The sequence below is a fragment of the Carcharhinus amblyrhynchos genome, chromosome 24 (assembly GCF_965287045.1).
Source record: "Carcharhinus amblyrhynchos chromosome 24, sCarAmb.v2.hapA, whole genome shotgun sequence".
NCBI classification, from domain to species: Eukaryota; Metazoa; Chordata; class Chondrichthyes; order Carcharhiniformes; family Carcharhinidae; genus Carcharhinus; species Carcharhinus amblyrhynchos.
The window spans coordinates 43,669,230-43,696,994 of NC_137347.1; the positions used below are offsets into that span (position 1 = coordinate 43,669,230).

The window sequence follows — 27,765 nt, forward strand, 5'->3', positions numbered from 1 at the left end:
ACCGGAAGACAAATGTAAATAGTAACAAGTATTTGGACGTTTTTGATGCCTTGTTTCCAGCAGTCTGTGTTAAACACATCCTGGATCCCTTTCTGATGTCCTGGGGTTGGAGATTGCTGTCTAAGGAGCCTTGTTACAATGCATCTTGTAGCTGGTATGTACACAATGTGGCACATTAACTCTGTTTCTCTCTGCACAGATATTAGCTGCTGTCAATTACCTAGTTTTTATTTTCTGTCTGTGGTGATTTTATGTCATGTTGTTGGGAGTCTGTCCGATGTTTCACAGAGGCTGCATCTACATTGAAAATAACGCTCCCGCTTTAAAACAAAACTGGGACAGAACCAGGAATAAACCGCGGAGAGAGTGGAAACTGCATTCCACCCAGTCTGAATAAGAATTCATCATGGGGAATTCCTAGTGCACACAAACACATGAATCATGACGAGATATAATGTCTCATTCTGGAACCGCCCAGTTTTGTAACACAGGTTACATTAGACCCACAAGACTGGGTAGGTGAACAGAGCTGAGAGCGGTGGAGCTGAGCGGAGTTACAGGTGGCGGCTGTGCCCCCGTCCGATGAATGAATTGATCTGTTGCAGATTAAATATTATGAAAAGTGATCAAAGTGTTTTGACAAACCTGCTTGCTGCTTTGCTCGTGACTGTATTCAGTTCAACTCGTGGTAAGTCTTTCAATTAAAGTGTTTTCTGACATATTTTAGTAAATAATCTACACAGTTTAAACTGTCCTTTTCACCAGATTAGCAAAAGGACCCAGAGCAAGTACATTTTTATTTGTAATGTCTGGTAATTTTGGTGGGTAGTTCCTGCAAATATTTTTCAAAGAACCAAAATATTTTGAGAACAAACAGCCTGGTGTGTGTTTACTAAAAGAGCTCAGCGTTTTCTGTGCTTTTTACTGATTTTATGTTGTGGTTAAGTTTTGAGGAGAGTGGCCTGTGTTGGGGAACTGAACATTTCAACTCCTAGTTCCTGAATTTCTGAATAATTTGTGGAATGAAACAGTCAACGTATCGGGTCGCTTGATCTTTCATCAGAACTCTGACCAAAGACACGCAAGCTGGAAGTAGATGCTGTCTGACTTGCTGAGCTTTGATGTGGATATGCCGGTGTTGGACTGGGGTAAACACAGTAAAAAGTCTGACAACACCAGGTCCAACCGATTTATTTGATAGTAAACTCACTAGCTTTCGGGTTAGCCCCTTCGTCAGGTGAATGGAGAGTTCTGGCCTCAGACAGAGCATATAAAGCACAGACAGTTTACAGATTACTGATTAGAATGCGAATCTTTACACCTAACCTGCTGTTCAAGTCTTAAAGTCACTTTAAGTCTTAAAGTCACTTTAAGACTTGAACACACACATTGTCAGCCACTTTAAGACTTGAACAGCAGGTTAGGTGTAAAGATTTGCATTCTAATCAGTAATCTGTAAACTGTCTGTGCTTTATATGCTCTGTCTGAGGCCAGAACTCTCCATTCACCTGACGAAGGGGCTAACCCGAAAGCTAGTGAGTTTACTATCAAATAAATCGGTTGGACTAAAACCTGGTGTTGTCAGACTTTTTGCTGAGCTTTTCCAGCACCTTGTTATTTTATTTTCTATTTTCAATCTAATCAGTCTAGAGCGCTTCTAACATTTTCCCTCCGATGATCTTACTCAGGCTGTGATACTTGAAGTGAGATTGCTAATTTAGTGGCAGTTTTATATTCTATGTTCATGGCCAGTGGGATCTGGAGGGAAACTGTTCAAACTCTCCATGTGGTATCAATTCATGATGATTCTCAACTTGGATTGGATTCATCCCTAATCCCAGAGTTGAAAGACCAGTATTTAACCAATTATCCAGTCCAGTGCTAGGACCATTGAAATGGTGGAGGCTACCTCGCTGAATATATTTAAGTCACGGGTAGATAGATTTCTGACAGACAAGGGAATTAAGGGTTATGGGGAGAAAGCGGGAAAGTGGAACTGATCCACTTCAGATCAGCCATGATCTTATTGAATGGCGGGGCAGGCTTGAAGGGCTAGATGGCCTACTCCTGCTCCTATTTCTTATATTCTTATCCCTCTGTATCAGGCATTTCAATCATTACTGTTTCCTTCAATGGTGTTAGTACATTCATGGTTATTCAGCTAATATTTATTATATTGATTTATATTTGGGCTTTTGGTACCCTCTGTCACATGTGTTGAAGTTATTTATCTGCTCCTTGTCGTCTCTCAGCATTCCATGTTTATTTTAATATTCCCATCAATTTCCAAACTTTCTGTCCATCCTCAGGGTGGCAGGGACCCTGCTTTGACACCAGGCACGCACACAAGGAGATACTAGACTTGTTGCATAGTCTGTGCTGAACAAATTTTAAACTGGGGCCGGACTGAATTGGACTGCAAGGGAACAGGGAGCCTGGTGTTCACTGACTACAGTAGGTTTAAAAGATGGATTTTGGGTTCTGTCCTGATGCTGGGCAATGGCCTAGACCAGTTCAGTAGTTCAGTTCCTGTAACATTCGTTGAGTGAGTCGGTGAGACAATGTATGAGGAAATATCAACCCATCAGGGGAAGGGGAGAAAAGAGAGAAGACAGAGAAATAACTTGCAGATTGTTTTTTTGATGTGTTCAAGGTTAAATATGCTCAGATTAACTGTCCTTAAACAGATCTTTGCAATAAATCTCCTCCATTCTCTTCCTAATTTATTTCTTTTCCTTCCCAGCTGAATTTAGGGTTTATACCTCAGAGACACCAGTGACTGCTATCTACGGCCAGTATACAGTGCTGAGATGTAGCTTTACAGCTCAGGATAAATCGTCACTGGACGGATTGGTTATCAACTGGGAACGAGTCGAGACCGAGGAAGTTGTTTTTAGTTATTATTATGGAAAAGAGCAACGGAGTCACCAAAGCTCTCGTTATTCGGGGAGGACAAGCTTATTCCTGGAGGAATTAAAACATGGGAATGCCTCAATGAAGCTGGAAGGAGTGAGAGCAGAGGATGCTGGACAATACAAGTGCTTTGTCAGTAATGTAAAGGGAAGTGACCAGGACACACTGTCACTAATATTTGCCGGTACTTACTTTTTTTTGTTCTCTGTGCTGTATATCAAAATCATGCTTCTTGGTCACCTGCAATGACCCAGTGAGTCTAACTGAGTGTCTAAAGTAAGCAGTACAGACCAAAATGGATTGGCAAAGGGTTTAGCTCCTTTCTCCTCCCAACAGTGCCAGCAGGGTATTGGCCGACCTTGCCACGTCTCTGTTAAGGTGGAAACTCCCCTATTGGCTGTTCACTTTACCAATTGGACATTAATCTGATGTACCTGTCATAGGTGAATATTGAGAGTTATGTATGTGAATGATGATGATTTAAACCATTGAACATGACACTGTTTACCCCAGCAAAGCTTCAAACCCCTACAGGAGCAAGGGGATAAGGGGAGGGAAAAATAGCAGGAATGGAAAAAGTAAACACGTGCTTCAATTTGTATTCTAAATCTCATGACAGAATCCCAGTGAAATGTGATGAATCTTGTGGATAGAATGATCAGATCCTATTTGCTAAAATTCATTTACATTTTCCCATCTGCTGGATTGATCAAATTGAGTTCAGAAGCTGTCAGTTCTGGCTGGAAACATGGAAATCTTCCCAACCAGAACTGGCACTCATCTTCCCACGAAGATGAGTGGAAAAGCAAATTGTGTAGAGGGTGTGGAAAGTCTGCAGAGAGATCTGGATAGGCTGAGCGAGTGGGCGAGGACCTGGCAGATGGAGTATAATGTTAGCAAGTGCGAGGTTATCCACTTTGGCAGAAATAATAGTAGGAGGGATTACTGTTTAAAGGGTGAAAAGCTGCAGCATGCTATGGTGCAGAGGGACCTGGGGGTCCTTGTGCACGAGTCGCAAAAACCCAGTCTGCAGGTGCAGCAGGTGATCAAGAAGGCGAATGGTATGCTGGCCTTTATAGTGAGGGGGATAGAATATAAAAGCAGGGAGGTCTTGCTGCAACTGTACAGGGCACAGGTGAGGCCGCAGCTGGAGTACTGTGTGCAGCTTTGGTCGCCGCACTTGCGCAAGGATATTTTGGCCTTGGAGGGAGTGCAGAGGAGGTTCACTAGGCTGATACCGGAGATGAGGGGGTTGGACTATGAAGAGAGACTAAATAGACTGGGTCTGTACTCGTTGGAGTTTAGAAGGATGAGGGGGGATCTTATAGAGATGTATAAGATAATGAAAGGGATGGATAGGGTAGAGGTAGAGAGATTCTTCCCGCTTAGAAAGGACAGCAGGACTAGAGGGCACAGCCTCAAGATAAGGCGGGGGGGGGGGGGGGGGGGGGGGGTGCAGTTTAGATCGGAGTTGAGGAGGAAATTCTTCACTCAAAGGGTGGTGAATCTCTGGAATTCTCTGCCCGTTGAAGTGGTGGAGGCTACCTTGCTGAATATATTTAAGTCACGGGTCGGTAGGTTTTTGACAGACAAGGGAATTAAGGGTTAACTGAGAGAGGTTTAGGACAGAGATTACTGATACAATTCCATATTGTAATAACTGAGAGGGGTTTAGGGCAGAGATTACTGATACAAGGCCCAGATTGTAATAACTGAGAGAGATTTAGGGCAGAGATTACTAGAGGAGAGCCGGTGGATGTGGTCTTTCTGGATTTTCAGAAGGCGTTTGACAAGGTACCTCACAAGAGGTTATTGCAGAAGGTCAGGGGACATGGAGTTGGGGGTAGGGTGTTAGCGTGGATAGAGGATTGGTTGTCAAATAGGAGGCAGAGAGTGGGGGTCAATGGGTGCTATTCGGATTGGCGGTTGGTGACTAGTGGGGTGCCCCAGGGGTCGGTGCTGGGGCCTCAGCTATTTACCATTTATATAGATGATCTGGAGGAGGGAACCGAGTGTAGGGTGTCGAAATTTGCTGATGACACCAAGATTGGGGGAAAGGCAAATTGTGCGGAGTGTGTGGAGAGTCTGCAGAAGGATCTAGATAGGCTGGGCGAATGGGCCAGGAAATGGCAAATGGAATTTAATGTTGGCAAGTGTGAGGTGGTCCACTTTGGTAGGAAGAATGGTAGGAAGGACTATTACTTACGTGGCAAAAAACTGCAGCAGGCGACGGTGCAGAGGGACCTCGGGGTCCTTGTGCATGAGTCGCAAAAACCCAGCTTGCAGGTGCAGCAGGTGGTCAGGAAGGCGAATGGGATGCTGGCCTTCATAGCGAGGGGGATTGAATATAAAAGTAGGGAGGTCTTGCTGCAGCTGTATAGGGCATTGGTGAGGCCGCAGCTGGAGTACTGTGTGCAGTTTTGGGCGCCGCACCTGCGCAAGGATATTTTGGCCTTGGAGGGAGTGCAGAGGAGGTTTACTAGGCTGATACTGGAGTTGAGGGGGTTGAGCTATGAGGAGAGGCTGAATAAACTAGGCTTGTACTCTTTAGAGTTTAGAAGAATGAGGGGAGATCTCATTGAGACGTATAAGATAATGAATGGGATGGATAGGATAGAGGTGGAGAGACTCTTCCCGCTCAAAAAAGACAGTAGGACTAGGGGGCACAGCCTCAAGATAAAGGGGAGGCGGTTTAGAACGGAGTTGAGGAGGAACTTCTTCACTCAAAGGGTGGTGAACCTCTGGAATTCTCTGCCCGTTGAAGTGGTGGAGGCTGCCTCGCTAAATATTTTTAAGAAGCGGGTTGATGGGTTTTTGATAAGAGAGGGGATTAAGGGTTATGGGGAGAGGGCGGGAAAGTGGAACTGAGCAGCGACAGATCAGCCATGATCTTATTGAATGGTGGGGCAGGCTCGAAGGGCTAGATGGCCTACTCCTCCTCCTATTTCTTATGTTCTTAATCCAGAGTCATGGGAGTAGTTGTGAAATCAGAAGTTGATATTTGTGCCCATGAGTCTAAAGAGTGACTGGGTAACAATAAAAAACAGCACACTCAGCCAGCCGCTCAGAGACTCTCTTTATTTTCAAGAAGAGTTACATGCAGCTCAGGCAGCCGTTATAGGTCATTTCTTCAGCTGGGGTGCTGTCATCATATAAAAAGTCAGTTTCAATTGAACATGAGTAGCTGATTTTAACCCTGTTTGCCACTGATGGCTATATCTTAATGTCCAATCTAAACTGAACAGTATTCTACTCAATACTGAATCTCACTCTAACAGCAGCCTGCTGGATATTGTAGTAATGTTATAGCTACATTTATTAATTTGTGATTTAAACATCTTTACAAATTGATCACTAACTGCCACTGGTCTATTTGTACTTGGACTTGTCATTTGAACATTTAATTTTTTATTGCATTTAATTACAGTAATTAGTGGGGGGAGACCCTAGTTGGCATAATTTTGTTTATTTCTTGTTTCTGATGACTTGTCTGGATTTACTCTGCAGCATTTTACAAGGAACCTGATTTTTCTATTCAACTGACACCTTCTGGGACAGTGTTCAAATTTGAATCCCAAGGTTATCCCAAAGCTTCTGTTTCCTGGTACAATGAAGAAAACAAGGATATTTCTCCATTGTCTGAGACTTTATACCAGCAAAGTGGAGATGGTCTCTATTCACTGCAGAGTATTCTGAAAGTCAGTGATGCCAATAAAAGTTCTAACTACACATTTAGATTAAGGAATGATGTGCTACACCAGTCAGTCACTCGAACATTTGGCCTTTATAAAGGTAGGTTCATTTGTATATCCGACACACTCTATACTCTGAAGCAGCCCTTTTGTAAATTGATTCTCATTTCAAACTCCTTCCGTTTCGGTATCATAAGTCTAAAAAGCTGCACAAGTAGATTTATTAATATTCAGCAGCTTCCAAGATCATGAATTAACAGCTGCATGTTTGGGCTTCTTCTTGACTCTCCCTCTCCTATCGCGTGTGCGCCTCCCCCCCACTCCCTCCCCCCCACTCCCTCCTCATCACCACATGCCTCAAATTTAAAATTCTCAGTCTTGTTTCCAGTCCCTTTTTGTGGCCTTGTCCCTCTTTATATTTGGAACCTTCAAAACTAAGAATTCTACTCCTAACTTGCTTACTGCATTTCCCTACTTCTGGCTGCTCACAAACTCCTTCCCTGTCACCCTACTCTCTCTTCTATCCCTCCTCCTTTAAAACTTCCCTTAGATTAGTCAAAGATGTAGATTTTATTATTGTGCCTTCCCATCCAATATTTCCCTTTGCAGATATCAGCCATGTATCAATGATAGATGGCTGTGTGTTCATGTCTCCCTTAGCACCAATCTTGGTTTTGTCTGGTGGAGCTTGTTGTAAGAAATCTCACAACACCAGGTTAAAGTCATAACACAAGAACATAAGAAATAGGAGCAGGAGTAGGCCATCTAGCCCTTTGAGCCTGCCCCGCCATTCAATAAGATCATGGCTGATCTGTCGTGGCTCAGTTCCACATTCCCGCCCTCTCCCCATAACCCTTAATCCCCTCGCTTATCAAAAACCCATCAACCCGCTTCTTAAAAATATTTAGCGAGGCAGCCTCCACCACTTCAACGGGCAGAGAATTCCAGTGATTCACCACCCTTTGAGTGAAGAAGTTCCTCCTCAACTCCGTTCTAAACCGCCCCCCCTTTATCTTGAGGCTGTGCCCCCTAGTCCTACTGTCCTTTCTGAGCGGGAAGAGTCTCTCCACCTCTATCCTATCCATCCCATTCATCATCTTATATGTCTCAATGAGATCTCCCCTCATTCTTCTAAACTCTAAAGAGTACAAGCCTAGTTTATTCAGCCTCTCCTCATAGCTCAACCCCCTCAACTCCGGTATCAGCCTAGTAAACCTCCTCTGCACTCCCTCCAAGGCCAAAATATCCTTGCGTAAGTGCGGCGACCAAAACTGCACACAGTACTCCAGCTGCGGCCTCACCACTGCCCTATACAGCTGCAGCGAGACCTCCCTACTTTTATATTCAATCCCACTCGCTATGAAGGCCAGCATCCCATTAGCCTTCGTGACCACCTGCAGGCTGGGCTTTTGCGACTCATGCACAAGGACCCCGAGGTCCCTCTGCACTGTCGCCTGCTGCAGTTTTTCGCCACGTAAGTAATAGTCCTTCCTACCATTATTCCTACCAAAGTGGACCACCTCGCACTTGCCAACATTAAATTCCATTTGCCAGTTCCTGGCCCATTCGCCCAGCCTATCTAGATCCTTCTGCAGACTCTCCACACCCTCCGCGCAATTTGCCGTTCCACCAATCTTGATGTCATCAGCAAATTTCAACACCATACACTTGGTTCCCTCCTCCAGATCACCTATATAAATGGTAAATAGCTGAGGCCCCAGCACCGACCCCTGGGGCACTCCACTAGTCACCAACCGCCAATCCGAATAGCACCCATTAACCCCCACTCTCTGCCTCCTATTTGACAACCAATCCTCTATCCACGCTAACACCCTACCCCCAACTCCATGCCCCCTTACCTTCTGCAATAACCTCTTGTGAGGTACCTTGTCAAACGCCTTCTGAAAATCAAGAAAGACCACATCCACCGGCTCCCCTCTATCCACCGCCCTAGACACATCCTCATAGAACTCCAGTAAATTTGTCAGACACGACTTCCCCTTAATGAAACCGTGCTGCGTCTGCTCTATCAAGCAATTCCCCTCAAGATGCCTCGCTATTTCCTCCTTGATGACGGATTCTAACATTTTACCTACAACAGACGTTAAACTAACCGGCCTATAATTCCCTGCCTTTTGCCTGCCACCCTTCTTAAACAACGGTGTAACATTAGCTGTTTTCCAATCTTCCGGCACTTCCCCGGAATCCAGCGACGTTTGGAAAATAACCACCAAGGCATCCACTATCACCTCCGCCATTTCTTTCAGAACCCTCGGATGCATTTCATCTGGTCCTGGGGACTTGTCCACAATCAGTCCCTCCAGTGTGTCGAGCACTGCCTCTCTAGTAACAATAATGTCATTGAGACCCTCCAGTCCTACCACCTTTCCATCACTAACACCCGGCAAACTATTCACGTCCTCTTCCGTGAAGACCGAAACACAAAATTTATTCAAGACCTCAGCCATTTCCCCATCCCCTGCCACTAAGTCCCCCTTCTCATCCTCTAAGGGTCCAACGTTCACCCTAGCCAGCCTCTTCCTTTTTATATATTTATAAAAACTCTTGCTATCCTTTTTTATATTAAGTGCTAGCCCAGCTTCATAGTTTCTCCTACCCTCCTTTATCAACTTCTTTGTCAATCTTTGTTGACATTTAAACCTCTCCCAATCCTCTTCTCACCCACTACTCTTAGCTACTCTAAACGCCTCCACTTTTAATTTAACACTTTCCTTCACCTCCTTCGTTATCCATGGCTTATTACCTCTCCTCCTACTGTCCTTTTTGACCATCGGAATAAATTTCTGCTGAGCACCAAGAAAGATCTCCTTAAAGATCCTCCACTGCTCCTCAGCAGACCTACCTTCCAACGCGCTCCCCCAGTCAACATTCGCCAATTCTTCTCTCATCCTACCGTACTCCCCTCTGTTCAAACAAAGGACGCGTGTCCGGGAACCCACTTTCACCTCCTCCATCTGCACCAGAAACTTCACCATACAATGATCACTCTCCCCAGGTCCAACAGGTTTATTAGGTAGCAAACGCCACTAGCTTTCAGAGCGCTGCTCCTTTTGTCGGGTGAGTGGGAGATCTGCTTGTTGTGCACATATTGCCTTCTGTTCTTCCTGCATTACAATAACGACCTGAATTTCAAGTACTTCACTGGTTGTAAAGTGCTTTGCAATCATGAATGACATGATATAACGACAAGTCCTTTTTTCTTTCTTGCTGCTTTGAGGTGTTTTTCAATGTTAAAGGTGTTATATTCTGTTAACCTTTGTTCCTGATTTACTATCCAGTGTAAAAGAAAATCACAAATTCAATTCTTAAAACTGATTATTCTTTCATTGTATTTTAATCTATGAACAAAAAAAAATGAAGTTAATGCTGAAACCACCAACAGTTATTTTCCTTTTTCACAGAATTGGAAGCTTCTAGAGCACATACAAGAATTCATTGGTTAGTTGCAGTCTCTCTCCTTGTCATTGAATTTCTCATCATTTTAATGCTGGTGACAGTTGTGTGCAAGAAACATCCTCGTAAAATAACAGGAGAATTTCAAAATGGACTCTGTAATTCCTGATGGACCATTCAGAGAAATGTGTGATTACCTGCCCAAGTAGCTGTGAAGCAAGATGGACAAAGAACAACCCAGCACGGGAAACAGGCCCTTCAGCCCAACGAGCCCGCGCTGCCATCTTAACAAAGCATTTTCCTACACCTACCTTGCCCCGTGTGTAATAGGGAGGTTTGACTTTAGCTGGCTTGTTCCTGATCTTAGCCAGAGTAGTAGTTGGATCATTTAATTTGACCTCGGTGCATGAAACAGGAAGTGAACTTGAGCAGGTTTCCTGCTTTCAGTTTGCTGTTTATTCATAGTCTGCTGGAAATTAGTGAATGTCATTTGAGGCTGGCACTTGGCTCTGTGATATGTTACCTGTCAATTAGACCTATTCAAGAATGGTGTGATTTACTGGAGGGTGGCTGGTGTTTGTGAGACCATTCACTGCCACATGTCTTTGGGGGAAATTTGTTTTTCAATTTCTCCCTCACCCCCCTGACCAAATGATAGGCAGAATTAAAATCTTAGTTTATATTTTATTTGTATTGTATCTTCTTTGCCTATTGACCAGTTTTTTAATCCCTCAGCTTATTATACAGAACCCAGCCTAACTGTCAAACAAACATCAAATGGAGCCACATTCATTTTTGAGTCCCATGGATTTCCTGAAGCTGCTGTTTACTGGTACAATGCACAACACCAAGATATTTCTAAGCTGTCTAAAACTGTGTACCAACTTGATGAAGATGGATTGTATTCACTGCAGAGTGCTCTGCAAGTCAATGATACCAGTATGAGTTCAAACTATATGTTCACATTAATGAATGATGCTCTACACCAGAACATTTCCCGCATTCTTCGTCTACCTTTGGGTAAGTTAATTAATCTGGATTCTATGCAATGATTTATCAGCCCAATTGACTGGCATCCCATTCACCGCCTCAAATATCCATTCCCTCCAACACTAGTGCACAGTATGCAAAAGAGCGCAGCAGTGTCTACCATCGACAAGATGCACTGCAGGAAATCACCAAGATTCTTTTAACATCTTCCTTCTAACATCTAGAAGGGGAAGGGCAGCAGATGCATGACCCGCCCCTCCCACCCCCCACAAATATATTGCCATTCCTTCACTGTCAAAACTGTGTAATTCCCTCCCTCACAGAACTGTAGCTGTATGTACACCATGCAGAGTGCAGTAGTTCAAGGCATCTCACCACTTCTTGAGCAATAGATGCTGTCCTAGCCAGTGACATCCACATCTATGAAAGAGTTTTTTTAGAAATTGATTATCTCAGCCATCTAGCAAAACACCCCAGGAAAATGCCAATGAATGAAGATGGGAACATCTTTAACTTCTAGTTTATACAGCATGTTTAGTGCGACATTTGGTGCATCATGTAATTAGCATTTTGAAGTCAAATTGTTAAATCAAAAAATGTAAACTAACACTGAAATATTTTTCCATAACATTTTTTACAGATACTGAGAAAAGAAAGTATTGGTTTACAGGTGTTGCCATAATTTCATGTTTGGCATTCATGTTAATTCTAGCTACGATTTACAAGAGATCTGTTCCACCAGAATGACATTGTATTTTCTGACATAAGCCTTTCAGCAAACTGTCTAATGGTGCCTGCTCCTGGAAGACAATATTTATTACTGCAAGTTAGGAGTATAACAACTCTTTATAGTTCTGTAACAGATGAGCTAACAAAACCAGTTGGAAGATTCAATTTTTAGGATCAAGAGTTGGAGAAAGGTGCAGCAGCTTCCATCCCTGATATCTGCACCCTTCCAGAGTGACTGTCCTATTGGAGCGCAGAATTGGATATTAAAAAAGGCAAAAGACGCAGACTTCCTCAATAAATACGGGTGTTTAAAAAGGAAATTAGGAGAGCCAAGAGGGGTCATGAGAAGAACATAAGAACATAAGAACATAAGAAATAGGAGCAGGAGTAGGCCATCTAGCCCTTCGAGCCTGCCCCGCCATTCAATAAGATCATGGCTGATCTGTCGTGGCTCAGTTCCACTTTCCCGCCCTCTCCCCATAACCCTTAATCCCCTTTCTTATCAAGAACCCATCAACCCGCTTCTTAAAAATATTTAGCGAGGCAGCCTCCACCACTTCAACGGGCAGAGAATTCCAGAGATTCACCACCCTTTGAGTGAAGAAGTTCCTCCTCAACTCCGTTCTAAACCGCCTCCCCTTTATCTTGAGGCTGTGCCCCCTAGTCCTACTGTCTTTTTTGAGCGGGAAGAGTCTCTCCACCTCTATCCTATCCATCCCATTCATCATCTTATACGTCTCAATGAGATCTCCCCTCATTCTTCAAAACTCTAACGAGTACAAGCCTAGTTTATTCAGCCTCTCCTCATAGCTCAATCCCCTCAACTCCGGTATCAGCCTAGTAAACCTCCTCTGCACTCCCTCCAGGGCCAAAATATCCTTGCCCAGGTGCGGCGCCCAAAACTGCACACAGTACTCCAGCTGCGGCCTCACCAATGCCCTATACAGCTGCAGCAAGACCTCCCTACTTTTATATTCAATCCCCCTCGCTATGAAGGCCAGCATCCCATTTGCCTTCCTGACCACCTGCTGCACCTGCAAGCTGGGTTTTTGCGACTCATGCACAAGGACCCCGAGGTCCCTCTGCACCGTCGCCTGCTGCAGTTTTTCGCCATGTAAGTAATAGTCCTTCCTACCATTCTTCCTACCAAAGTGGACCACCTCACACTTGCCAACATTAAATTCCATTTGCCATTTCCTGGCCCATTCGCCCAGCCTATCTAGATCCTTCTGCAGACTCTCCACACCCTCCGCACAATTTGCCTTTCCCCCAATCTTGGTGTCATCAGCAAATTTCGACACCCTGCACTCGGTTCCCTCCTCCAGATCATCTATATAAATGGTCTTGGCGGATAAGATTAAAGAGAACCCCAAGGCATTCTACAAATATGTGAAGAATAAAAGGATGAGATATGAAGGGATGTGACCTATAAAAGGTGAAGGGGAAAAGTCTGTGTGGAACCAGAAGAAATGGCAGAGTTGCTTAATGACTACTTTGCCTCGGTATTCACGGTGGAAAATGATCTGGGAGGTTGTACTGCAGGTTTGCGGCAGACTGAAAAGATTGAGCATGTGGACATTAAGAAAGAGGATGTGTTGGAACTTCTAATTTCTATCAAGATAGATATCTGTATAACAAGTCAGGTCACAAATAGTCAATTATCTTGAGAATATATGAGGTAATTACACAATACCATGATATAGTTTATTGAAAATGTTGTCATAATTGTTCATTGAGTGACCAGAATGGAAAGAAAACATTGAAAAACTTCATATCAGCAAAACCCTTGCTGTTTACTCCTCTTTTTAAAAAGTAGCCTCTATTTTGGGGCTTGGTTTCATTGTGAACCCACACCCAAGCGGTTAATATTCACAGGTGAGTGGGTTTTGAAAGGGATGAAAGCAGCTATTTGACTACATGGGGCATCACAGTGATTGAAACCAGGAAGTCAGCGCCATTTCACCCGTCGGCGCATGTGCGGCGTCGCCCACTACTGACGTCATCGTCCAGTATCCCTGAAGCTCCGCCGCCGGAAGTGCGTCAGCGCCGTCAGCGGGGGAATGGCGGTGGCACAACGCCGGGCCCCGGGTCAGACAGCGGCGGCGAAATGCTGAGGGGGCCGGGACCGAGGCAGGAGGCAGGAGGCCGGCAGAGGCCGGCAGCTCCCTGTCTTTGTCCTTGTTTCGCTTTGGAGCTGGAGCCTGTAATTCTGGCAGTTACCGGGGGCGGCGCTGTTTGTGATATCTGGGCAGGTGCAGCAAGTGCTCCCCCTGGTGTTGCAGCAGCTGCTGTGCAGGACTCAGCAATGATGCTGCATCTGGCCACAAGTTACCCTGCTGGGCACTCAGCAATGTTTCATTTCATTATTGCCCTGAGACCCAGGCCAGAAACTCCAAGGTGTTTTATGAAGTTAGCCTTAAGTTTTTGTCTTTGAATTTGGTACAGGTGAGCATAAGGTGTTCCAGTCCAGGTATGATTTCAAGTGACCCAGCTTTTATCTTTTATCAAATGAAAGTTTATTTATGAACAGTTAAAGTATAATAAAAAGATTCCACTCTCGGGCCTGTAAACTAGACTATACTCTTAGGTTACATTTAAGCTTCATTTGAAGCAATTTTTTAAAGCAGCATCTTGGCCTTTTGGCTAAGATACAAATGAGATCAAGCCTTGGAGTAGGCGCTACACCTACTGCAATCAGCTTGGATCATGTAGGTCAAGCCCAAGACAGGAGGTGAGAGCCCTGTCTTGTCGGCTCGGATAGGGAATGTCTCGACTTGTTGGGACTCTGAATTGGCTTTAATTTGAGTTGATTGTATTGGAATAAAGTAAACAAACAAAAAAAAATTAGCATAATTTTTACCAATTACAGGAATTATATACAACACAGCTTAAACCTTAACAGATATGATGTTCCTAGTCATACACCCCTTTCTCGACTTAGCATAAAAAGCAAGTATGCTCACGTGATGCTGCTTTTTGCAGTTTTTTAACATCTGCTATGAACTGGCCCTTTCACTGTTGGAATAAATCTCGAGGCTTCCCAGTCCTAGAACTTTCCCAAAAGCCTCTGAAGAGAGAGAGAGAGAGAATCATAGAATCCCTACATTTTTTTCTAATTAATAGAATTCTGCAGTGCCGAAAGAGTCCCTTTGGCCCATGAAGTCTGCACCAAACACAATCCCACCCTATCCCCATATCCCTCCATATTTTACCCACTAATTCCTCTAACCTACGCATCGCTGGATACGAAGGGGAAATTTAGAATGGTGAATCAACCTAACCCGCACATCATTGGACTACAGAGCAGAAGGAGGCCATTTGGCCCATCGAGTCTGCACCAACCACAATCCCACCCACTCCCTATTCTCATAACTCCTCATATTTACCTGCTAATCCCCCAATACTAGAGTCAATTTATCATGGCCAATCCATCTAACCCTTTGGAGTGTGAGAGGAAACCGGAGCACCCGGTGGAAACCCGCGTAGACGTGGTGAGAACGACAGAAATATTGTCTGCTCCTAAAAGCAACTCACTGACAGCAGAATTTCCAACTCCAGAGAAAGGGGAAAACAAGAGACAGTGCTTTCTGTCTCTAGCCCAAACAGCATATGAGAAAAAATGTTGGACTTTCCTGTGGAAAAACCCTGTACCCAGGCATCACCTAACCTGTCAATCATGCTCCATTCAGCAATTCCAAAAGGATCATAAAACCTCAGGATGCTGCATTAGGCTAGATTAAAAATAAACATGATGTCCATTATATTGCTTCAGTAACAGAGGACACCGGCTGAAGATATTATGGTGCCAAAATAAAATGCTCAGAGCTGCTAGAAAAAAACTGCAAAGCAACTTGATTAAAAGATATTTCTTACAGTGCCGGTATTGTCACAATTGTCACATGTGTCGAGATACAGTGAAAAGTATTGTTTTGGGTGCTTTCCATACAAATTATACCGTACAAAGATACATCAGGGGAGTAGAACAGAGTGCAGAATGTAACGTTACAGCTACAGAGAAGGCGCAGAGAATATCAGTTCGGTATCAGAGATATCCATTCAAAAGTCTGGAGTCAGCGAGAAGAATGCTGTTCTTGAATCTATTGATTTGATATATATTGTTTCTTCGCTCTATTGCGACAAAGCATACTGTTCATAGAGAAGTAAAGGAGAGAGTGCAGAATGTAGTGTTACAGTCATAGCCAGGGTGTAGTGAAATATCGACTTAATGTGAGGTAGGTCCATTGAATTGTCTGACAGCATCAGGGAAGAAGTTGTTCTTGAGTCAATTGGTATGTGTCCTCAGACTTCTGCATCTTTTTCCTGACAGAAGAAGGTGGAAGAGTATGTCTGGAGTGCGAAAGGACCTTGATTCTGCTGGCTGTTTTTCTGAAGCAGCAGGAATTGTAGACAGAGTCAATGGATGGGAAGCTGTGTGATGGATTGGGCTACATTCACAACCCTTTGTAGTTTCTTACGGTCTTGGACAGAACAGAAGCTATACCAAGCTGTGATACAACCATAAAGAATACTTTCTATGGTGCATGTATAAACATTGGTGGGAGTTGTAGCAGACATATGAAATTAACCTTAGTCTTCTGAGAAAGTTGAGGCATTAGTGGGCTTTCTGAACTGTAGCGTTGATGTGGAGGGATCAGGACAGGTTGTTGCTGATCTGGACACCTAAAAACTTGAGGCTCTCGATCTTTCCCACTTCATCCCACTGATGTAGAGAGGAGCAAGCCCTCCACTATGCTTCCTGAAGTCGATGACAATCCCCTTCATTTTGTTGGCATTGAGGGAGAGGTTATTGTCGTTGCACCAGCTCACCAGATTCTCTATTTCCTGTACTCTGTCTCGTCATTGTTTGAGATCCGACCCACTACGGTGGTGGCATTAGCAAACTTGAAAATTGAATTGGAGGGGAATTTGACCACACAATCATGTGTGTATAAGGTGTATCATAAGGGGCTGAGGACACAGCCTTTGGGGCACTGATGTTGAGGATGATTGTGGAGGCAGTGTTGTTGCTTATCCTTACTGATTGTGGTTTGTGGGTTCGGAAGTTCCGAATCCAATTGCAGAGGGAGGAGCTGAACCCCAGGCCATGGAGTTTGGAGATGAGTTTTATCGAATAACGGTGTTGAAAGCTGAGCTGTGATCAATAAAGAGGAGTCTGACATGGGTGTCTTTGTTATCTAAGTGTTCCAGGGTTGAGTGTAAGGCCGGGAAGGTGGTGCCTGCTGTGGACCTGTTGTGGTGGTGGGTGAACCATAATGGATTCAGATAGTCCGAGAGGCTGAAATTGATTTGTGCCATGACTAACTTTTCAAAGCACTACGTTGGTACATATTCAACCTTTTGTATCTTTTTCCTGAAGGAAGAAGGTGGAAGAGAGTATAGCCAGGATGTGTGGAGTCTCTGATTCTGCTGGCTGCTTTTCCAAGGCAGCAGGCAGATGGAAGGCTGGTTTGTGTGATGGGCTGGGATATGTTCACAACTCTCTGTAATCTCTTCTGGTCTTGGACAGAGGCAGTTGCCATACAAGCTCTGATGTATCCGGATAGGATGCTTTCTATGGTACATCAGTAAAAATTGGTAAGAGTTACAGGGCACGTGCTGAATTTCCTTAGCTTTCTGAGGCAGATAGTAATGCTGCTTCTGGCCACAGGTCACCCTGCTGGACAGCTGGTCACTCAGTGTGGACAATGTGCAGATTGTGTAAAAGTTTCATCATGCATTGTTCACTCCCTTTGCTTAAGAACATAAGAACATAAGAAATAGGAGCAGGAGTAGGCCATCTAGCCCTTCGAGCCTGCCCCGCCATTCAATAAGATCATGGCTGATCTGTTGTGGCTCAGTTCCACTTTCCCGCCCTGTCCCCATAACCCTTAATCCCCTCTCTTATCAAGAACCCATCAACCCGCTTCTTAAAAATATTTAGCGAGGCAGCCTCCACCACTTCAACGGGCAGAGAATTCCAGAGATTCACCACCCTTTGAGTGAAGAAGTTCCTCCTCAACTCCGTTCTAAACCGCCTTCCCTTTATCTTGAGGCTGTGCCCCCTAGTCCTACTGTCTTTTTTGAGCGGGAAGAGTCTCTCCACCTCTATCCTATCCATCCCATTCATCATCTTATACGTCTCAATGAGATCTCCCCTCATTCTTCTAAACTCTAACGAGTACAAGCCTAGTTTATTCAGCCTCTCCTCATAGCTCAATCTCCTCAACTCCGGTATCAGCCTAGTAAACCTCCTCTGCACTCCCTCCAGGGCCAAAATATCCTTGCGCAGGTGCGGCGCCCAAAACTGCACACAGTACTCCAGCTGCGGCCTCACCAATGCCCTATACAGCTGCAGCAAGACCTCCCTACTTTTATATTCAATCCCCCTCGCTATGAAGGCCAGCATCCCATTCGCCTTCCTGACCACCTGCTGCACCTGCAAGCTTACTGTTCCCTGTTTGCAGCTTTTGCCTGAGAACATCCCAGGCAAGGGCATTCGCATGGGAAACAGATCAGATCCAAAAACAGAGAATGCTGGAAAATCTCAGCAGGTCTGACAGCATCTGTGGGGAGACAATAAGCCAATGTTTTGAGTCTAGATGACCCTTCATCAGAGTGATGAATGGTCATCTGGATTTGAAACGTTGTCTCTTTTCTCTCTCCACAGAGACTGTCAGACCTGCTGAGATTTTCCAGCATTCTCTGTTTTTGTTTCAGATTCCAGTTTCTGCAGTATTTTGCTTTTATCTTAGGATCAGATCCATCTTGTTTGCAGCAGTAACTAATTGTAGCTCACTGAAATGACAGCTGACTGCACATGGAGCTGCATTTATATACCGCCTTCCTAATTTTCCATGCCCTCCCGCACCAGAACTGTGCAAAATGGCAAAGGAAACGCTGTGCCTGGTGTTCAGTGTGATTGCTGCATCATTCCCTCGACTGGTGAGTCCCAGCAGCACAGAGAGATCCTGGGAACAAACTGACTGGTCTTTCTATGGTGTGGTTCAGGGCTGCAATCTCTGCACAACCTTAAAATCAAAGTAACTTTACCACTTGTGTAAATATTTCTGCTTTTACATTTTAACACGCTTCCATCAACGTCAACTAGTATGTGTATATGTCATTAACATGTTAAAATGCCCCAAGGCACCACACAGAAGAAATCTGACAACTAGCCACATAAGATATTATGGTGTATGACCAAAAAACGTCTCAAAGAGGACGATTATAGGGGTTGTCCTTGAGGAGGAAAGAGAGACAGAGAGGTTTCGGGAGAGAATTGCAGAGTTTAGAATCTCAGCAGCTGAAGGTGAAGCCACCAAGGTGAGTAAGAGACCCATGTACCGGTGGCAGCAAGGATGAGAGTCATACTGGGGGAATGGCCAGGGTAAAGGGAGAATAATGAGGTCGAGGGTAACAGAGGTGTAGATAGAAGTTTTTTGAGAAGTTCTTCATTGCCTTCATTAATCGAGGGATTGAGTTTAGGAGTCGGGAGGTAATGCTGGAACTTTATAAGACCCTTGTCAGGCCTCATTTAGAGTATTGTGTGCAGTTCTGGTCGCCTCACTATAGGAAAGATGTAGAAGCTATTGAAAGGGTACAGAGGAGATTTACAAGGATGTTGCCTGGACTGGGAGGCATGCCTTATGAAGTTAGGTTGAGGGAGCTGGGACTCTTTTCCCTGGAGAGACGAAGGTTGAGAGGCGACCTGATAGAAGTTTACAAAATGTTGAGAGGAATAGATAGGGTGGACTCTCAGAGGCTATTTCCCCGGGTTGAAATGGTCGCTACGAGAGGACACAGATTTAAGGTGCGGGGAGGGAGGTTCAGAAGTGATGTTAGGGGTAAGTTTTTCACTCAGAGGGTGGTGAGTGAATGGAATCGGCTGCCGTCAGTGGTGGTGGAGGCAAACTCACTGGGGTCTTTTAAAAGACTCCTGGATGAGTATATGGGGTTTAATGAGATTGAGGGTTATAGATAGGTCTGTAGGTTGGTAGGTGATGATGTGATCGGCGCAACTTGTGGGCCGAAGGGCCTGTTTGTGCTGTAGTGTTCTATGTTCTATGTTCTGTAAGTGCAGAAATGTGAATGCAAGGCCCAATTTGAAAGTGCCATTTGGGCAAAGGATTTGGGCAAAGTTATTCCAGGATGGATACAAGGTGAAATGAGAAGGAAGGGGAATGTTGCTAGAGGTTGATGTGAGAATGCCATGTAAGATGGTATGGGAAGATGCCATGTAAGATGGTAAGCCTAGTTATCTGATCCAGGTTTAACACCCCTTCAAAGGCTTGGTGTAATTTCTTGTTTGATAATTCTCCTGTAACATGCTGTGATGTTTTATTAATTCGAAATCATTTCATAAATTCACACCAGTTGTTGCTGTAAAGATGTTTAGTTCTCCAATCCTCAGCAGGATAATTACATATTTATATCCGAAGCGGTATATTTGAAATACACCGTGAGCTGTATCACTGGTCCTTGACCAATGAGTTCTAGAGCTTTGGGCCTGGGCAGCTGAAGACACAGCCACCAATGGTGTAGGGTTTGGAACTGGAGATGCTCAAGAGATAGAATTCGAGGCTGTGGGGCTGAAGGAGATTACAGAGATAGGATTGGGTGAGGCCATGGAGAAATTTGAAAACCAGGATGAGCATTTTAAAATCTGGACTTTGTTTGACTGGAGCCAAACTGGCCTTCTGGGATTTCATAGCATCATGAAGAGGTTAAACGTCACAACAGACTCATGGGAGACCTTGGCTTCTCGTCGACCAAAACGGACAAAGTTTCTTTAGGAAGGCATTGAACACATTCAGCGATGTCATCATAAACACATAGAGTCAAAGTCATAGAATGCAATTTTCTGGCTGTTCACGCATCAGGATCTTCTGGTCTCGCCAGTGGTGCACCCCTGTCGTGGGTCTGCTGATGGCAAGGGGTGCATTCGACAGGAAACCCCATTGACAATGGCAGGATCAGGAGATCCTGCTGCTGGCCAATGGTGAGCCATTTCCACAAAACTACCTGAACGGCTGTAAGTTGGGAAAGGGGAGTGTGCAGCAGGACCTGGGTGTCCTTGTGCACCAGTCACTGAAGGTAAGCATGTAGATGCAGCAAGCGATTAGAGAAGGCAAAGGGCATGTTGGCCTCCATTGTGCAAGGTTTTGAGTACAGGAGCAGGGATGTGTTGTTGCAATTATACAGGGTCTTGGTGAGACCACACCTAGAATATTGTCATAGAGGTTTACAGCATGGAAACAGGCCCTTTGGCACAACTTGTCCATGCTGTCCTTTTTTTAAACCCTAAACTAATCCCAATTGCCTGCATTTGGCCCATATCCCTCAATACCCATCTTACCGATATAACTAGCTAAAAGCTTTTTAAAAGACAAAATTGTACTAGCCTCTACTACAGTCTCTGACCGCTTGTTCCAGATACTCACCACCCTCTATGTGAAAAAATTGTCCCTCTCGACACTTCTGCATCTCTCCCCTCTCACTTTAAACCTATGTTCTCTAGTTTTAGAGTCCCCTACATCACAGCACGTTACAGGAGAAGTATTGACTAGCTGATCTGTGCCTCATTATTTTATAGATCTCTATAATATCACCCCTCAGCCTTCTATGCTCCAGAGAAAGAAGTCCCAGTCTATCCAGCCTTTCCTTATAACTCAAACCATCAAGTCCCAGTAGCATCCTAGTAAATCTTTTCTGCATTCTTTCTAGTTTAATAATATCCTTTCTATAATAGGATGGCCAGAACTGTACACAATATTCCAAGTGTTGCCTTACCAATGTCTTGTATAACTTCAACAAGATGTCCCAACTCCTGTATCCAATGTTCTGACTGATGAAACCAAGCATTCCGCAATTTCCTCCCTAGCCTCCCACAATGTCCTGGGATACACCTCATCAGATCCTGGGGATTTATCTACCTTGATGTGCTTTAAGACTTCCAGCATCTCCTTCTCTGTAATATGTACACTCCTCAAGACATCACTATTTATTTTCCCTAAGTTCCCTAACATCCATGCTTTTCTCAACAGTAAATACTGACGAGAAATATTCATTTAGGATCTCACCCATCTCTTGTGGATCTGCAAACAGATGCTCTTGTTGATCGTTAAAAGGCCCTATTCTCTCCCTTGTTACTCTTTTGCCCTTTGTAGAAGCTCTTTGGATTCTCCTTTGACTTATTGGCCAAAACAATCTCATGTCTCCTTTTTCCCTCCTGATTCCTTTCTGAACTCCTACACCCCCTATATTCTTCAAGGGATTCACTTAATCCCAGCTGCCTATGCATGTTATGAACCTCTCCTTAACCAGGGCGTTAATATCCCAAGTCATCCAGGGTTCCCTACTTCTGCCAGCCTTCAGAGTAAGAGGACTGCGTTTACCCTGAACCCTGGTTAACACACTTTTGAAAGCATGCCATTTACCAGACATCCCTTTGCCTTCCCACAGATTCCCCCAGTTAACGTTTGAAAGTTCCTGCCTGAAACCATGAAAATTGGCCTTGTCCAATTTAGAATTTCAACTTCTGGGCCAGACCTTTCATTCTCCATAGCTATCTTAAAACTAATAGAATTATGGTCACTGGTCCCAAAGTGAACCCTCACTAACACTTTGTCACCTGCCCTTCCTTATTTCCCAAGAGGAGGTCAAGTTCTGCCCCTCTCTAGTCGGGCCATCCACATACTGAATGAGAAATTCCTCCTGAATACACTCAACAAATTTCTCTCCGTCCAACCCTCTAATACTATGGATTTCCCAGTCAATGTGGGGAAAGTTAAAATCTCCGACTATTACCACCCTATTTTTCTTGGAGCTATCTGTAATCTTACATAGATGCTCCTCAATTTCCTGCCGAATATATGGGGGTCCATAGTACAACCCTATCAAAGTGATTTCCCCCTTCTCATTTCTCAGTTCTACTCAGATAGACTCAGTGGTATATCCTCCCTCAGTACAGCCGTGATACTTTCCCTCATCAAAAGTACAACTCCCCCTCCTCTCTTACCTCCTGTTCTATCTTTCCTGTAGCATATGTACCCTGGAACATTGAGCTGCCAGTCCTGTCCCTCCCTGAGTCATGTTTCAGTGATTGCTATAATATCCCAGTCCCATGTACCCATCCATGCCCTGAGTTCACCTGCCTTGTCCGTCAGGCCTCTTGCATTGAAATAAATGTAGTTTAGTCTGGACTTTCCTTGCTCTCTGTCTTGATTTTGCCTGATCTGTCTGGTTCTGGGATTACTGACACTGCCTTTATTACTTAATGTACGCCCTTTAACTTCTGTGCTGTCCTCAAACTGTTCCTCAATCTTTCTACTGCTTTGGATCCCACCCTCCTGCCAAACTAGTTTAAACCCTCCCGAGTGGCTCTAGCAAATCTCCCCGCCAGGATGTTGGTTCCCCTCCAGCTCAGGTGTAACCATCCCTCTTGAACAGGTCAGCCCTTCGCCAGAAAAGATCCCAATAATCCAAAAATCTAAATCCCTGTCCCCTGCAGCAGCTCTCAAGGCACACACTTATCTGCCTAATCTTCCTGTTCCTACTCTCACTAGCATGTGTCAGCGGTAGTAGTCCTGAAATTACTACCTTCAAGGGCCTGCATTTTAGCCTTCTTCCTAACTCTGTATTCCTACTTCAGGACCTCATCCCTTTTCCTAACTATGTCATTGGTACCAATATATACAACAGCCTCTGGCTGCTCACCCTCCCCTTAAAAATGTCCTGCAATGGCTCAGAGATGCCCTTGACCCTGGCACCAGGGAGGCAACACACCATCCTGGAGTCTCAATTGTGGCTACAGACACGCCTGTCTGTGCGTCTAACTAATGTGTCCCCTATTGCTATTGCTCGCTTGCTCTTTGCCCGACCCTGTCCCAGGATCCAGCTGTGGTGTAGCAGGCCTGGCTGCTGCTGGTATCTCCCACTGACAGGCTATCCCCTTCAAAAGCATCCAAAACGATATACCTGTTTGAAAGGGGAATAGCCACAGGAGACTCCTGCACTACCTGCCTGCCTCTCCTGGCAGTCACCCATCTACCTGTCTGAATCTCTGGTGTGACAACCTCCCTGTAACTAGTGTCTATCACACTTTCTGCCTCCTGTATGCTCCGCAATGCGTCCACCTACCGCTCCAACCGAACAATGCGGTCTGTGAGGAACTGCAACTGGACTCACTTCCTGCAGACAAGCTTGTCAGGGAAATGAGATTGTGCCCTAATTTCCCACATCTGGCAGGAGGAGCATACCACTGCCCGAGCTGCCATACTGCCCTTATACGGGTAAAAGGATCAAAAAATCTCTAATTAATTCTCCCTTGCTTGTGGGCCCCCTGCTGACTTTTTTGTATTTCAAAAATATACTTTATTCATTAAAACAAACTCTCAAACAATTGCAAAATGACAGATCCAAAAATTACAAACAGTGCAACAAAAAATCATTACTATATATATACACATCAGATTTTACTGTGTACTGTTATTTTTCAGATTGGCACACTGTTCCGCAGGCTGTGTATTCTACAGTTACTGGGACCACGGTCTGCCTCAGTTGAAATGCTTTACACAGTGGCCTTTCCCCAATCTGCCTTTGCGGCGGCTGCCCCAAGCATGTGCGCGTCCCTCAGCACATGGTCCTGGACTTTGGAATGTGCCAGTCTGCAACATTCAGTCGAGGACAATTCTTTCAACTGGAAGATCAGCAAGTTTTGGGTGGACCAAAGAGCGTCCTTCACCGAGTTAATGACCCTCCATCCTCATAAGGCATGCCACCCAATCCAGGCAACATCCTTGTAAATCTCCTCTGCACCCTCTCAATAGCTTCCACATCCTTCCTGTAGTGAGGCGACCAGAACTGCGCACAGTACTCCAAGTGGGGTCTGACAAGGGTCTTATAAAGTTGCAGCATTACCTCCCGACTCCTAAACTCAACCCCTTGATTAATGAAGGCTAGTACACCATACGCCTTCTTGACCACATCCTCCGCCTGCGAGGCTGATTTACGAGTCCTGTGGACCCGGATCCTAAGGTCCTTCTGCTACTCAACACTGCTAAGACTCCTACCCTTGATATTATACTCCTTCACCCCATTGGACCTGCCAAAATGGACCACTGCACATTTATCTGCATTGAAGTCCATCTGCCACTTCTCCGCCCAGTCTTGCATCCTATCTATGTCTCGCTGCAACTTCTGACATCTCTCCAGACTATCCACAACACCACTGACCTTCGTGTCGTCAGCAAACTTACTAACCCATCACTCCACTTCCTCATCCAGGTCATTTATGAAAATGACAAACAGCAAGGGTCCTAGAACAGATCCCTGGGGCACTCCACTGGTGACTGACCTCCATGCAGAAAAAGACTCATCCACAACCACTCTCTGCCTTCTGCAGGCAAGCCAGTTCTGGATCCACACAGCAACAGCCCCTTGGATCCCATGCCCTCACTTTTCCAAGAAGTCTTGCATGGGGCACCTAATCAAATGCCTTGCAGAAGTCCATGTAAACCACATCCACCGCTCTTCCTTTGTCAATGCGTTCAGTCACATTTTCAAAGAACTCAACCAGGCTCGTAAGGCATGACCTGCCCTTGACAAAGCCGTGCTGACGATTTCTGATCATACTAAACTTCTCTAAATGTTCATAAATCCTGTCCGTCAGTATCCTCTCCATCAACTTACCAACCACTGAGGTCAGACTCACCGGTCAGTAATTTCCCAGGCTATCCCTGTTCCCTTTCTTGAAAATAGGAAGCACATCCGCAATCCTCCAATCTTCCGAAACCTCTCCCGTCTCCATCGACGACGCAAAGATCATCGCCAGGGGCTTTGCAATCTCTTCCCTACCTCCCACAGTAACCTGGGGTACATCCCATCCGGTCCCGGTGACTTATCTATCTTATATATTTATACTGCAGGGTGAGGGAATGAAAGATAGTCATAGCCACAGAAACCAGGAGAAAGGCTGCTAATGGCAGCCCATAGGGAGAATAAAGGGTGTGAATGGCCAAATGGCAGAAAAGCTGAAATCAGAGGGTAAGTTGTGACAGTCCCTGACACACCACCCTGACCTTCTCATTGTTTGCCATTTTATCACACGATCCTGTTCCCATGCCCACATATCTGTCCTTGGCTTGCTGCAATGTTTCAGTGAAGCTCAACGCAAACTAGAGGAACAGCACCTCATCTTCAGGCTCAGCACTTTACAGCATTCCGGTCTTAACATTGAGTTCAACAACTCAAGATAATGAGCTCTATCCCACCTCCACCCCTTTGTTTTTATTCTATTTTTAATTTTTTACTGTTTTCTACCTTTTATTGTCTTTCTTCATTTTCCTTCCCCCCCACCCCCATCTTTACCTTTTCTCACCCTTTGCTTTCCCTCTCCACCTTTTTCTAAATTCAACCTCTCTCCCATCCATTTCCTCCCTCCACCCCGGCTGCCCCCCCCCCCAACATTTTCATCCGTCACAGCTAACCCTCTGATTTCAGCTTCTTTGCTGTTTGTCCTTTATTCTCTTTATGGGCTGCCATTAGCAGCCTTTCCCGCTGGTTTCTGTGGCCATGACTCAACTTTCATTCCCTCACCCTGCAGTATAAATATCTCCCACTTTCTGCGCCTTTTAGCTTTGACAAAGGGTCATCTGGACTCAACGTTAACTCTATTCACTCCTTACAGATGCTACCAGACCTGCTGAGATTTTCCAGCATTTTCTCTTTTGGGTTCAGATTCCAGCATCCGCAGTAATTTGCTTTCATACAGGAGTCTACCCTGCTGGAGGATAGTCTTGTCTTGAGGATATGTATCATATCAAAAATTATCCAGAACTAAATTAAATTTATATTAAGCAATAACCCAATGGTGCTTTATAATTAGTCCCAACACTGAACATTGAACCTTCCCAGGTATTTTTAAACCGCCCCAACTCCTATAGGACTGTGAACAGCTATTGGATCATTAACAGTAAACATCCCCTTTGTCCTGTTGTTCAGGCCAGCTGAAATGGATCATCCAAAGCATTGACAGAAATTGCACTGGTATGACACTATCCTACAACACACCAAGCAGTCACACTGGAATAAAACTCTGCAGATCTCATTAATGAGGCCGAGTGGGTAGCCACAACACAAACTGGTACAACAGGAACCAGAACAAACTAGTAGATCAGGCCTTCAATAAGGATAAACATTCCAGCACAAGTCACAAAGGTAGGTGCAGAGGCACATAGACATGAGTCAGACAAGGTAACATTAACCAAAAGCTTTGATAAGCTCTATGTTTTAAGGAGGGTCATACAGGGGGATGGGAGTTGAAAGTAGGATTGGATTAGGGATGGAATTCCATAGCATGGAGCCTGGGAGACTGGCTACTGATGTTCAGAGAATTGGGGGTGAGGGGTTGGTATCACTGTAGAGGTTGGAAGGAGCAAGGCCATGAAAAGAATTAACTACAATGGGAAGGAATTACAAATCAGCCATATAATTTTGTGAAATTATAGCATGATACTGTTACAAAGCCTGCTGACCCTAATAATACGGTGGTGACACCATAATACGTTTGGTGTGGGCAACAGAATAGAATCAGGAAGCTTGAATTTTAACCTCAAATGGTTCAAAGATGGGGAGGAGGAGGGATCAGTTTTGGGGGGTTGCCTTTTGCCGATCGAGGGGCTACCCACTCAACCTCATTAATGAGATCTGCAGAGTTTTATTCCAGTGTGACTGCTTGGTGTGTTGTAGGACAGTATCATACCAGTGCAATTTCTGTCAATGCATGTCTTCTTTCCCCACTCTGACCCTCCTCCTACTATCCTCCTCCTACACCTATGACTGCGTGGCCAAATTCCCCTCCAACTCGATTTTCAAGTTTACTGATGACACCACCATAATGGGTTGGATCTGAAACAATAATGAGATGGAGTACAGAAAAGATATAGAAAATCTGGTGTGACAACAGTGATCTCTCTCTCAATATCAACAAAATGAAGGAGATAGTCACCAATTTCAGGAAGCAAAGTGG

General features: G+C 44.8%; 1 protein-coding gene across 3 annotated transcripts; it reads left to right on the top strand.

The window, feature by feature from the left end:
- Positions 1–27,753, top strand: LOC145357981 (CD276 antigen-like). Of its 3 annotated transcripts, XR_013889405.1 has the most exons (5): positions 494–688; positions 2,744–3,097; positions 6,421–6,705; positions 10,028–11,039; positions 27,613–27,753. XR_013889405.1 is itself a non-coding variant. In XM_080211630.1 (4 exons), the coding sequence occupies exons 1-4, from the start codon at positions 139–141 to the stop codon at positions 10,186–10,188; spliced, it is 816 nt and encodes a 271-aa protein (XP_080067756.1). In that variant the 5' UTR covers positions 1–138; the 3' UTR covers positions 10,189–11,241. The 3 variants fall into 3 exon arrangements, 2 of the variants coding, with proteins under 2 accessions (XP_080067756.1, XP_080067755.1); XM_080211630.1 differs by lacking the exons at positions 494–688; positions 27,613–27,753 and adding an exon at positions 1–154 and having other exon boundaries at positions 10,028–11,241; XM_080211629.1 differs by lacking the exon at positions 27,613–27,753 and having other exon boundaries at positions 10,028–11,241.
- Positions 27,754–27,765: the final 12 nt, after the last annotated feature.